Below are 12,708 nucleotides of genomic sequence, written 5' to 3' on the forward strand. Positions count from 1 at the left end.
AAAAGAATACTTGGCCAGGAGTCAGAAGTTCTGGACCCTCCCTCCTATGTCTCACCTCCTTAAGCAAACTGCTTCATTAATTCATTCAATCATTCATTCAAACACGCAGTAAGTGCCTATATGTAATAGATTTCTCTACACTCTGCCAGTTTGTGTGACTTTGGGCAGGTCCTTTAGCTGCTTTAGGTTCAATTCTCGCACGTATGAAGAGAGATGTCTCACTCACCTTACCACAGATGTACAGTGATAAGGCTTCAAGGATATCACAGACATAACTCTACTTGAGAATGCTCAAGTGCTACACAAAAGGGTTCATTATGAAAGACGAATAATCTGTGGCTGAGATGCTTAATGACCTGCCCAAGGCCATCACACCCAAATAGTTACTTGAAAGGCAGATTTCTCTATTCAAAAATCCAACTCTCGGGGGGCCAACCCGGTGGCGTAGTGGTTAAGTTCACGCGCTCCGCTTCGGCGGCCTGGGGTTCGCAGGTTCGGATCCTGGGTGCAGACCTACTCACCACTCATCAAGCCATGCTGAGACGGTGACCCACACAGAAGAGCTACAACTCTACAACTATGATACACAAAGCTCTACGTACTAGGGCTTTGAGGAGAAGAAAAGAAAAAAGAGGAAGATTGGCAATAGATGTTAGTGCAGGGCCAATCTCCCTCAAAAAAAAAAAAAAATTATAAAAAAAAAATCCAACTCTCTGAACCTTCTTTCATTTTACTACACTGCTCCGCATCTCCACCGGCAACCCTCTAACCCAGTACTGTTCAATAAACTTTCTGCAATGATGGAAATGTTTTATATCTGTGCTCTCCAATATGATAGCTACTTGCAGCTATGTAGCACCTGAAATACAGTTAGTGTGATTAAGAAACTGAACTAATTTTGTTTTATGTAACTATAATTAATTTCAATAGCCACATATGGCTAGTGGCTACGGTATTGGACAGCTCAGGTCTAAACAGTAATCTTACAGACACACATTAGCTCTCTGGCATTGGCCTAAGAAACAAAGATCTATGAACAGTTTTTCCTAGAGAAAAAAAGACATAAAAAAACTGAATGACTAGTTCAAGAAGAGTTAGTTTACTTGTGGCCACGTTCTAAGTTGGAGTTTTATCCATGACGCTCAATCCTTGGAGAGAGAAAGGTTCCCAGAAACCACTTGAATTTTATGAGAGAGAAACGACATAGGTGCTCCTGAAAATCTGTTAGAAGAGAATCTGGGATTATGGGAAGAGGGAGTTGCGGCAGTAAACACAGAACCTATCTGTGTATTACAAAGCCCACTCACATCTCATTTAGACCTCACTCCACAAATGATGAGATATCTGATATGGTATAATGAGAAAAAGAGCAGTGCATGTTGAGTCAGGAACCTGGGTCTGAGTCTAAACTCTAACCATGTGATCTCAGACAAGTCTATTCCCCGCCCTCAATTTCAGTTGTTCCTTATGTGCCATGAAGAGGTTGAAATCAGTGGCTCCTCACTTTCTGGGAGGCAACTGTCCCTTTGAGAATGCTGTGAAAGCAGAAAACCCTCCCCTAGAAAATGCAGACAGACGATATTTCACCTATAATTTTAAAGATATACCCCAGGTTAAGAACACATTATTCCTAAGGTTCTTTCTAGTTCTGTGTCATCTCTAAATGGTATCCCTTCCCATTTGAAAAAAAAAAAGGGCAAAACCCTGCATTCTGTCATAGTGCAACCCTGGAAAAGAACATAACCTACAACTTGGCTGGGTAAGTAACAGGCCAGAGCCTTCACTGGGTAAGGGAAGCTAGAGTTCAAATCAAGGCTATGTAGGGACTGTGCCTTTTTGCCCTTAATAATTGACTTCTCAGCCCTTGCAAGTCTTGCAGAGAAAAAGCAACAACTGCAGGCGAGCATCTGTAAAGACTGGCATATAGGATTTTAGCACCCAGAACAAAACAAGTCGAGAAACAATGTCATTACAACTACCACAGGATGCGGGCAGGAAGAGGCTACCCTGTTTCAATCCTGGGTCCAAGACTGTTTTCAGATCCTAGGCCTCAGTACAGCAATGCAAAAAAAAAAAAAAGTTAGGATAATACAAAGGTTAAAACCAAGGGCTCTGGAGCGCAGATCAGGGTTCCAGTTTAACTCATACGTTTTAATATCACCCACACAGAGCTCTATGACCTTGAGCAATCTACTTACTGTCTCTAAGCCTCAGTTTTCTCATCTGTAAAACAGGGTTAAGGCAGTACTTGAAATCTGAGAGACAATTTCACTACCCCATCGGATCCTCCTCGGAACGTCACAGAATGGGCTTTGACGGCTCAGCTACGGGCCACGGTCTGACTCCAGGCTAGTTCCTTTCCCTATCCGGGTCTTAGATGTCCCAAAGGTACCGACCGAACGCGGGAGGAGACGAGGAAGGCTCACTGCTCCTACTTCGTGGAAGAGGCAACAGGGCGCAGAGAGCCGCAGCACCCGGCTCGAGGTGAGCCAGCGGGTCCGCGGCGCGGTGCAGCGGCGCTCGAGGGCGGGACTTACCCGGAGGGGCTTGCAAGCCGCGCGGCTCACATTCCCGGAGGCGCCCGGCCCGGGGGCTCGACGATGCGGCTGGCCGGCGCACTCGCGCTCCCCGCTGTCGGCGAGAGGCGGCTCCAGTCGTGACAGTGGCAACAAGGAAGTGGAGGCGAGGGCTCGCGCGCGCATCCCGGGGGCTATATGAGCCCCGGCCCCGCCCGGCGACACACGGCGCGGACTCGCGACGGCCCTTCTCGCTCCCCCTCCTCGGAGTCGCGATACGGGGTCGTGAAGGGCGGGTGTGGGAGCAAAGGTTCGTTCCGCAGGCTCTTCACCGACGCCTGCCGAGGGCCCCGGGGGGGGGGGGTCAAGCCCCGGGGAGCCCGAGGAGGACAGCAGGGACACGGGCGTCGCCGAGGCACCGGCTCGGTGGCAGCAGCAGCGCCAGCACACCTCGGATCGCCTGGGAGACCCGTCCCGGCGGCCCTCGCGGCGCACCGGAAGCGGCCGGTGGCGCGTGACTGCGTGCGACTCTTTGCGCAAGCGCAACAGTCCAGCTCTAGCTCAGGGGCGGGCCCATAGGAGCAGCTTAGAGGCTCAGACAGGGCCTGCTAAGGCGGACGGACTGCTTCCGGCTAGAGGTTCCGGGAGGAGGAGGAAGCTGCGCCCGCCCGCGGTGGGAGGCCCGGGTCGCTTAGTCCCGGGGCTTTGCCGTAGGGCGTTCAGGTAACTGGGGCGGGGCTGTGCCGAGCGTGAGGGGTTGAGGCCCCGCCTCATCTCTCAAAGCCACGTGGGGCCTGGGGAGCCCCAGCACCACCTTCCCCGCACGGCGTTCAAGGCCTGACCCCAGCCCTCCTCAGTCTGTCCCCACTCATCCAGCATAGGGTTCTTACTTCTTAGTGCCGCATGAAGCCGTCCTCGCCCCGCTGACCCGGTCTCAATCCGTCCCACCATCGTCCCACACACAGTAATGGTAATGAGTTCCTGGAGTGATTCAAACCGAGCTGAATGACCATGTGGAGAGGCTCCGGAATCAGATCAGGATTGTGGTGTCCATTCCCGCCAGTGTCACAGATTGCCTCCCATTTGTTCAAGACCCCGCACGACCCTCACTATCTTGCAGATGTAGTTCTAATCAACTTACTTTTCTCCATCTGCCACTGTCACCAGCCTTCTAGTCACCATCATCTCCTGCCTGGACTGACACAGTTTTTTCCCACCTCCACTCTTACCCCTCTACAATCTGTTCTCCACACAGCAGCCAGATTGATCTTTGTGCACTGTAAATCTAACTAGGTCACTCCCTGCTTAAGACCCTCCAGTGTCTTCTCATTCACTTGGAATAAAATTCAAACTTGCCTTGACCTCCAAGACTTTGGTTTGACTCTTGCTTCTTTCTCTTTCCACGTCTCTTGTCAATGCTGGTAGTTCCCACAACAAGCTATATAGAACTCTGTAGTGTTCAGAACACTGGTTTTGTGGTAAACCTCCCTGGGTTTGAATCCCAGTCTTGCCACCTGTAAGCTGTATTAAGCATGTACAGTAACAAATTATGTTGACTAAGTAGATCCTCAATAATTAGTTCTCATCTCAGTAAACAGCGCCACTGTCCACTGGATTGCTCAGCGCTCCAGTCAGAAATCGAGGAGTTATCCTTGACTCCTCTTGCACCTCACATCCAGTCCATCAGCAAGAGCTACAAAAACAGCCCCGAACTGACTACTTCTTCACATCTCCACTGTTACTCTGTTCTAAGCCACCATTATCTCACATCTGGACTCCTGCAGCAGCTAGTCTCCTGCTTTTTCCCTGACACCCTTCAATTCCATTCTTCACATAGCAGTCATCTTTCTCCTTGCCTAAAATCCTTCAGTAGCTTCCTATTGCTCTCAAATTAACATATCTCAACTGTATATGGCCCACTAGGCTAGCCTGCTTTTATCTTCAGATTTAGGGCCACCTCTTAGGAAAATGGATTTTACCCATTAGGTTCTCCACCTTGCAACCAAAGGACTCTTTCTAAAGTGCAAATCTGATCATGTTATTCCAAAAACAAAACAAAACAAAACAAAAGACTCTGAAGGCCTCTTATCCCGGGATCAAGCCAGAACCCTTACTAGGCCTTTCTGTGATTTAGCCCTTGTTTTCTTCTCCAAAGACTTATTTTTTTCCTGACCATGCCATCTTGTTTTCTGTTGCACTTCATTGCCTTTACACATATTTCCTTCTATCTCATGAATTTCTATTTGTTTATATTTCAAGGCCCAACATCAATATTTTTTCCTCTTTGAAGTGTACTGTCCATCCATGCCCCCCCAGTTGATGATCCCCACTTCTGTGTTCTAGTACATAGTACTCTGTAACCTCTTGTATAGTATTCCAAACACTCTAGTGTTTATATTCCCTGGTAAGCTCAATGGTAAGCACTATGCTCCATTCATCTGTGTATGGCTGGCATCAAGCACAGTGCTTAGCACTTGGAGGATGCCATGAATGGATAGATAGATGTGTGGACATACCCCTTGGGAAGGGGCAGTCACAGCAGCTTCTCTTGCCTTTTGAGGACTCTCATGATAGAAGGTCTAAGCAGGCAATTGCCAAAACTGCTACTGCTGGATCATGTTTATTTCCTTCATAGCACATATCACACTCTGTAATTGTCTTGTTTGTTCACATATTGTTTATCTCCCCCCACCACATTGTATATTTCATAAGGGCAGGGACCTTGACTATGATCTTCATCACTGTATCCTTAGCACTTAGCACCTGTAAATAGTCAGTAAGCGAATGTATGGCTACCGGAAACATATTCCCGCAGTGAAAATCCTTCCAAGCCACATGGTGATAAAGCTTTGAAGATCTCATTTTGGTGGAATTCCAAGTAGGAGTATGAAGTGGCAGAAATAGCACTAATCTGAGTCAAGAAATCAAAGCTGTATGAACCTGGGTAGGCCCTTTCCTGGGTCCTCAGTTTCTGTATCTATAAAACAAGCCAGATATTAATCCCTTAAATTTATACAATGCAAAGCTCTTTACCATCTATTATTTCAATCTAGTCTCATAGTAGACAGAGCAGACATTATTATTATTTTTACAGAGGCTCGGAAAGTTTAAGTAAACTAGATTTTCTCTAAGATCTCTTCTATTTCAAACATTGTATGAGTCTATATAACTAATCGCACAAAAAGTCAGTAGTATGAATCCTATCTTCTCTTGACTTTGGCCTTATGTTATCATTTCCTAATAGGGTTTTTAAAAATATGAGCCCATCCTTTAGGGGGAATCCATTATCTTTGGTTCCTGATAGGTACTCCATTTTGTCTTCTCAGTTTTCCACACTTGTGGCAAAACAAGCCAAGAGGAGGAACAGACACAGTCCTGGTGGTGTGGCCCAGCCCTTATTCTGCGGAGATGGCAAACAAGGGGAACAAGAAACGTCGGCAGTTCTCCCTGGAGGAGAAAATGAAAGTTGTGGAAGCTGTAGATTCAGGCAAGAGGAAAGGCGAGGTAGCAAAAGAATTCGGTATCACTCCTTCTACTTTGTCTACATTCTTAAAGGATCGCACCAAATTTGAAGAAAAGGTGCGGGAGGCGTCTGTGGGACCCCAGCGGAAAAGGATGAGGAACGCTCTATATGACGACATTGATAAGGCTGTTTTTGCTTGGTTTCAAGAAATCCATGCCAAAAACATTCTCGTGACTGGCTCTGTCATTCGGAAAAAAGCACTAAACTTGGCCAACATGCTTGGCTATGACAATTTTCAAGCAAGTGTGGGCTGGCTGAACAGATTTAGGGATCGCCACGGAATTGCTTTGAAAGCAGTCTGTAGAGAGGATAGTGACAGATTAATGAATGGTCTAGGAATAGATAAGGTTAACGAGTGGCATGCAGGGGAAATTATAAAACTGATTGCTGACTACAGCCCAGATGATATCTTTAATGCTGATGAGACAGGAGTGTTTTTCCAGTTGCTTCCCCAGCACACACTTGCTGCTAAAGGGGACCATTGTAGAGAGGGCAAGAAAGCAAAGCAGCGGTTGACAGCACTCTTTTGTTGCAATGCTTCAGGGACTGAGAAAATGAGACCATTGATTGTTGGTAGGTCAGCCAACCCACGCTGCCTCAAGAATGTCCATTCCCTCCCTTGTGATTACCGAGCCAACCAGTGGGCATGGATGACGCAGGATCTGTTTAATGAGTGGCTGATACAAGTGGATGCCAGGATGAAGGAGGCGGAACGCCGGATCCTCCTGCTGATTGACAACTGCTCTGCTCACAACATGCTTCCACGCTTGGAAAGGATTCAGGTGGGGTATCTGCCCTCAAACTGTACTGCTGTCCTGCAGCCACTGAATCTTGGCATAATTCACACCATGAAAGTACTGTACAGGAGCCACCTTCTAAAACTGATCCTCCTCAAGCTCAACAGCAACGAGGATCAAGAAAAAGTGGACATCAAGCAGGCCATTGACATGATTGCTGCAGCATGGTGGTCAGTCAAGCAGTCCACAGTGGTGAAATGCTGGCAGAAGGCAGGCATCATCCCTATGGAACTGACAGATTCTAACACAGAAGCAGCAGCCAGTGAACCAGATATTGCCATTGAAAAGTTGTGGCACTCAGTGGCTATTGCCAGCTGTGTCCCAAATGAAATAAATTTCCAGGACTTTGTCACTGCAGATGATGATCTCATCATCTCTCAGGAGCTGATGGACACAGAGATCATCCAGGGCATGGTGGCTGGTGAAAATACTGATGAAGCTGGAAGTGAAGATGAGGGAGAGGCATCTTTACCACAGCAGCCAAAAATCACCATCACAGAGGCCATCTCAAGTGCACAGAAACTTAGACGGTTCCTTTCCACTTGTGTAGGCGTTCCTGATGCCATTTTTGGACAGCTAAATGGCATAGATGAATACTTAATGAGAAGAGTGACACAAACTCTTATTGACTCCAAAATTACTGATTTCCTTCAAACAAAATAATGTAGGAATTAACTGCCTCTTTTAATTTAGAAGATGTAGTTTACAAGAATAAAGATCTTTAGATAGGATATTGAAGTTAAATTTTAAGCAATATTATGATGACAACATTCCAGTCCTCTGAAATAATCAGGAAACTTCCTTGAATGGAATTTGGAAATGCAATTTGACTAAGATACGTGTTCTCTTTTGATTAATCCAATGGTTTCCAAACTCGTCTGCACCTTAGGATCACTTGAGGATCTTTAAAAAATTTCCCAAGCCCAGGCTTTTTCCCAGACCAATTAAATCACAATCTCTGGTGCTGGGTCACAGGCATTAGTAGTTTTTGAAGCTCCCCAGGTAATTCCAATGTGCAGAAAAGTTTGAAAACTACTGAATTAACCACAGGAAAATCAAGCACACTATGAGTCTGGAGCCAATTTTTTCCCAATACGTCTAGCTCAGCGGTTTCCAAATTTTAGCTCACTTCAGAATCACATGGAAGGCTTGCTAAAACCCAGATTGCTGGGCTCCGCCTCCAGAGTTTCTGATTTAGTGGAGGGGCCCAAGAATTTTCATTTCTAACAAGTTCCCAGGTAATGCTGATGCTGATGTGGTCTGTGGTCCATACTTTGAGAACCACTGGTCTAGCTAGATTCTAGCACTTTTCTCTTAAGCTGGCCATCTGAATACTCCCAATCACTAACTGTCAAAAAAAAAAAAAAAAAAAAAAAAGCAGCAGCTATTCTTACTCCAGAGCTGTTAACTCCTCTCTGCCACTTTGGTAACTCTAGAACATTCTTAGCTATTCTCTTGACTGCCCCGTGAGTTAGCCAAGTACTCAGTAGAGGTACGTCTATCTGTGCCCAAAGAATTACCAGGAGCCATCTAGCATATTAAAACATGTTGTAGTGCTACAGGCTTATTATTAATAGGGAGCTGGGGTACAGGGAAATAAAGCACATTAAAGAGGAAACATGATACAATCTGGGAGGCACGGTATAATATCTGAGAATCCTGTTAATCAGGATCGTGGGAGAGAACATACAGCCCAGTGTGCCTCTCAGTGTCCAGACAAGGTTAGAAGGAAGTTTGTGAGAGAGGTGACGTGTCAGAGTGTTTGGATCACCCACTATTTGGATTATTTGCTCTGCTCCTCTGTGTGGATTTCCTGTGGATAATCCAGCCTGGGCCATGTAATTAAGATGAGGGCACACTGTTTGCCTTCACTAAAATTACTTCATAAATTGCCTTTATTCCTTCATATTTGTTCTTCAGAGAAGTCTGCTAGAGAAGAGTTGATTTTAAGTTATTTAAAACTAGATAAATTTATAATCAGATTTATATTCAAGTTTTCTCCTATAGAGAAGGCATTCTTAATACCCTGTATAACCCTAGTATCTATTCCTAATAAGTCAGATAAATGTTAGTTTCATTTTTTAGAAGATACGTACACAATACCTGCCAGTGTTGTAGTGCACCGTAGTACCCCCTTATCCAAAGTCTCGCTTTCTGCAGTTTCAGTTACCTGCAGTCAGCTATGGTCTGAAAATATTAAATGGAAAATTCCAGAAATAAACAATCATAAGTTTTAAATTGTGCACCGTTCTGAGTAGCATGATGAATGCGACTTCTCATGCCACCCATCTCCATCCTGCCCCGGCTGTGAATCCTCCCTTTGTCCAGTGGATCCACGCTGTATACACTACCCGCCTGTCAGTCACTTAGTAGCTGTCTCAGTTATTAGATTGACTGTTGTGGTATTGCAGTGCTTGTGTTCAAGTCACCCTTGTTTTACTTAATAATGGCGCCAAAGTGCAAGAGTAGTGATGCTGGCAATTCGGATATGCCAAAGAGATGCCGTTAAGGGCTTCCTTTAAGTGAAAAGGTGAAAGTTCTTGACTTAAGGAAAGAAAAAAGAAATTGTATGCTAAGGTTGCTAAGATCTACAGTAACTTTTATTACAGTATATTGTTATAATTGTTCTATTTTATTATTATTGTTAATCTCTTACTGTGCCTAATTTATAAATTAAACTTTATCATAGGTTTGTATATATAGGAAAAAACATAGCATATATAGGGTTCAGTACTATCCGTGGTTTTGGGCATCCACTGGGGGTCATGGAATGTATCCTCCTTGGATAAGAGAGGGCTACTGTAGTCCCCCCCACCCTTTCAGGTTAATTTTTTGGCTATTTCAGGAACCCATAGCAATTCAGTTATTTTTCTTTCTGTAGTTACTTAGTTAAAACAGATGTTTAAAGCAGATTAATCGTAGAAAGTACTGCTTCCACGTTGAACAAAACAACAAGCACAAAAAACAGCAGATGTTTAAATAGATGTTTTTTTAAAGCTTATTTTGGATCTTTTTCCTTTTAACAAACTAGTGTAATTTGGATTAAAAGTACTATACCTATTTTAAATTCTTAGCACTTAGGAGAGGAAAACAATGTCTTCTGGCCAAGTCCTGTGGTTCTTTATCATTGTCAACACCTAATTGCTCTCAGCATCTTGTGTCAGGATTACTGACATAATTTCTAATTTCTTCCCTCACCTTTCTCCTGAAGTCCATTTTGCACATAATGTTAGATCTAGTGGCATCATGCCATTTCCCCTACCCAAGTGTCTTTGGCAGCTCCCAAATGCCTAAAAAATACGAGATTATTCAGCTGAGTTTCAGCACCCTCTAGAGTTGACTACAACCTGCATTTCCAGCTTGGTTGCTCATTGTGTGCACTGCCCCCTGAATAGGCCATTGTCTTTCACTCCATACCCATGTCTGCTAGTGTGCCTTTTCCTGAATGCCTCTCCCTGCTCTCTATCAAGCTAGGCCCTACACATTCTTAAAAAACTAACTGGAGTCCTTTTTCTTCCAGCCTGTCTTGAAGACTCCAGCACCTGCTCCACCCTTCTTTCCCTCAACTCCTCAGCACGTCTTGTCTCTACCACTGAGTTAAGCACTTAAATGTCTAGCAGTATTCTGTGGCTCTTTAACTAGACTGTAAGCTCCATGAAAGCAGGGACCAGTCAGCCTTTGTAACTTACTGGTGCCTAGCACTGTGCCGGGCACATCATAGGCACTTCAGTAAACATTTGTGTATAAATTGATACACAGATGTAATGTGTCAAAGCCACCTTATTTTTAAAGCTGTATGAAGCATTGATTGTACTAGAAAATGACTTGGAGGTAAGGTAGGGTTGTCTTCTATTTAAAAGGATTTGAAAAATTTTTCCATGAATATCATTGCATCAAATATTATTCTAGTCCAGGTTATAAACTGTTCTTTGATAATGAAGAATTCTCATATAGAGAGTTAAACCTGTTTCCTTCCACAGAAAGTCACTGCAGGATTCTCCAGTTATACACACAAGACTTCAGGATGAAAGGCTTTGTCTAAGTGCCTTGCATATAGTAGTATTCCGTATATATGTTTAAACTTGCTTTTTTTAAAAAAAGAAATCTCACATTCTTGACTCATTTAACACATCATATGATTTAGATCCCAGTCGATGGAAATCATGTACAAAAGAAAGAGCTTTTGCAGTCTGGTTTACATTGGCTGAACCTTTGATTCTATTGGATATTAGGGTTTTTTGTTTGATGCTTTGTTTCTTTAGAAAGAGGTTGATATTACTCCTTCTTAGTCTGTTGTCTTCACCAGCCCCTTGTGGCTTCTCCCTGACTCTCTGGTCCCTCTAGCCCCACTTGAGGACTTCATTTTGCCCTAGTTGACCAATTGACTCTGTATGACAACGTGCTGGGACTAGGCACCTACCTTGTGCTGTCATGAGGACGAAAAGGTGTACCTGGCACAGACTAAGTGTTCTATAAATGCTATGTATGTCATTACTATCCAGTACTATCAGAACTTTACCAGTACCATCTAGAGGCAGGGACCTGCCTTACCAGCCCTTTCTCCCACTGACGGATCTTGGGGCTCAGTGTTCTAGAACCTGGCCCAACCTGATCAATAAATAAAATTCAAGTTTTCTTTGCCCTGTTCCTAAGAGGGGCTTTCATTAAAAAGGAAGGAAGCTAAGAGTTATTGATTGCCTATTATATGTCAAGCATTGTTTCACTTCCTATCATTTAATCTTTCCAGCAAATCATAATACAAAAGGACAAATAGGCTCAGATAATGTAATTCCAAAGTTGCAGGGCCGGCCCCGTGGCTTAGCAGTTAAGTGCGCACGCTCCGCTACTGGGGGCCCGGGTTAGGATCCCAGGCGCGCACCGACATACTGCTTGTCCAGCCATGCTGAGGCGGCATCCCACATACAGCAACTAGAAGCATGTGCAACTATGACATACAACTATCTACTGGGGCTTTGGGGAGAAAAAGGAGAAAAAAAAGCAGGAGGATTGGCAATAGATGTTAGCTCAGGGCTGGTCTTCCTCAGCAAAAAGAGGAGGATTGGCATGGATGTTAGCTCAGGGCTGATCTTCCTCACACACACACAAAAAAGTTGCAAATCTATTAAAGAACTCCTCATGCTACCTGAGGCCTTAGTTCTTTGAAGTGGACTGTGGTAGCATATTCTGGCCACCAGAGGGCAGGGGTGGAGTACCTAAGGGAGACAATTTAGTCAACTGAAGAAACCTAGGAGCAGCCACTTCTAATTTCTCTGACAAGGTAGATATTGAGAGGGAAGACAAGGAAAACGAGACGAGACATAGGATGTGGGATTTGTTCAAACAACTAACTTAGAAATAACTGTGCCTTGGACCACCTAATCCACCCTGTTACACACCTACTCCTTCGCTAGAGACTTTTTGCAGCCTATTGATAACCACAGGCCATGTAATTGACCTGAACAGATAGACATGCTCTGCAGATGAGCCAGTATTAGAAAAATAACTACCTACCAAACATATCCATGCTTGCAATAATCATATATTGGATCTTATAATAAACTCATTGCTGGCCATACAGCCTCTAAGGATGAAGTACATGGCCCTACCTTCAAGGAGTCCAGTTAGTAGAGGAGATAAAGAGGAAAAAATAATAAGAGTGGGAAATGCCATTTTAGAGAATATGCAGAGAATATATAGGAGTACAGAGACGGAGCCTAAAGGAGCCCCTGCATGAGAGAAAAGCAATTCAATAGGAAATATTGCCAAGAGCATGGGACATTTAATGAGAATTCAGAGGGAGGAGTAGGGAATTAGGCATACGGGGCTGGGAGGCAACGCCTGGCAGAAGGAACAGCGTATATAAAGGCCTGGG

General features: G+C 44.5%; 2 protein-coding genes across 4 annotated transcripts in view; one reads left to right on the plus strand and one right to left on the minus strand.

The window, feature by feature from the left end:
- Positions 1-2,982, minus strand: part of HMGXB3 (HMG-box containing 3) — a 47,037-nt gene extending 44,055 nt beyond the window's left edge. For 2 of the 3 annotated variants that reach the window (XM_014786181.2, XM_087429575.1), the window contains exon 1: positions 2,538-2,681. The gene's annotated coding sequence lies outside the window, so the exon portion shown is untranslated. Of the gene's footprint in view, positions 1-2,537 lie in introns of all 3 variants that reach the window. The other variant, XM_004428654.2, reaches the window with a different exon arrangement.
- TIGD6 (tigger transposable element derived 6) lies at positions 2,887-9,079 on the plus strand. The gene is made up of 2 exons (XM_004428655.3): positions 2,887-3,239; positions 5,843-9,079. The coding sequence occupies exon 2, from the start codon at positions 5,925-5,927 to the stop codon at positions 7,497-7,499; it is 1,575 nt and encodes a 524-aa protein (XP_004428712.2). The 5' UTR covers positions 2,887-3,239; positions 5,843-5,924; the 3' UTR covers positions 7,500-9,079.
- Positions 9,080-12,708: the final 3,629 nt, after the last annotated feature.

This window comes from Ceratotherium simum, chromosome 4 (assembly GCF_057802395.1).
Source record: "Ceratotherium simum simum isolate JZ-2026a chromosome 4, ASM5780239v1, whole genome shotgun sequence".
Classification (NCBI taxonomy): domain Eukaryota; kingdom Metazoa; phylum Chordata; class Mammalia; order Perissodactyla; family Rhinocerotidae; genus Ceratotherium; species Ceratotherium simum.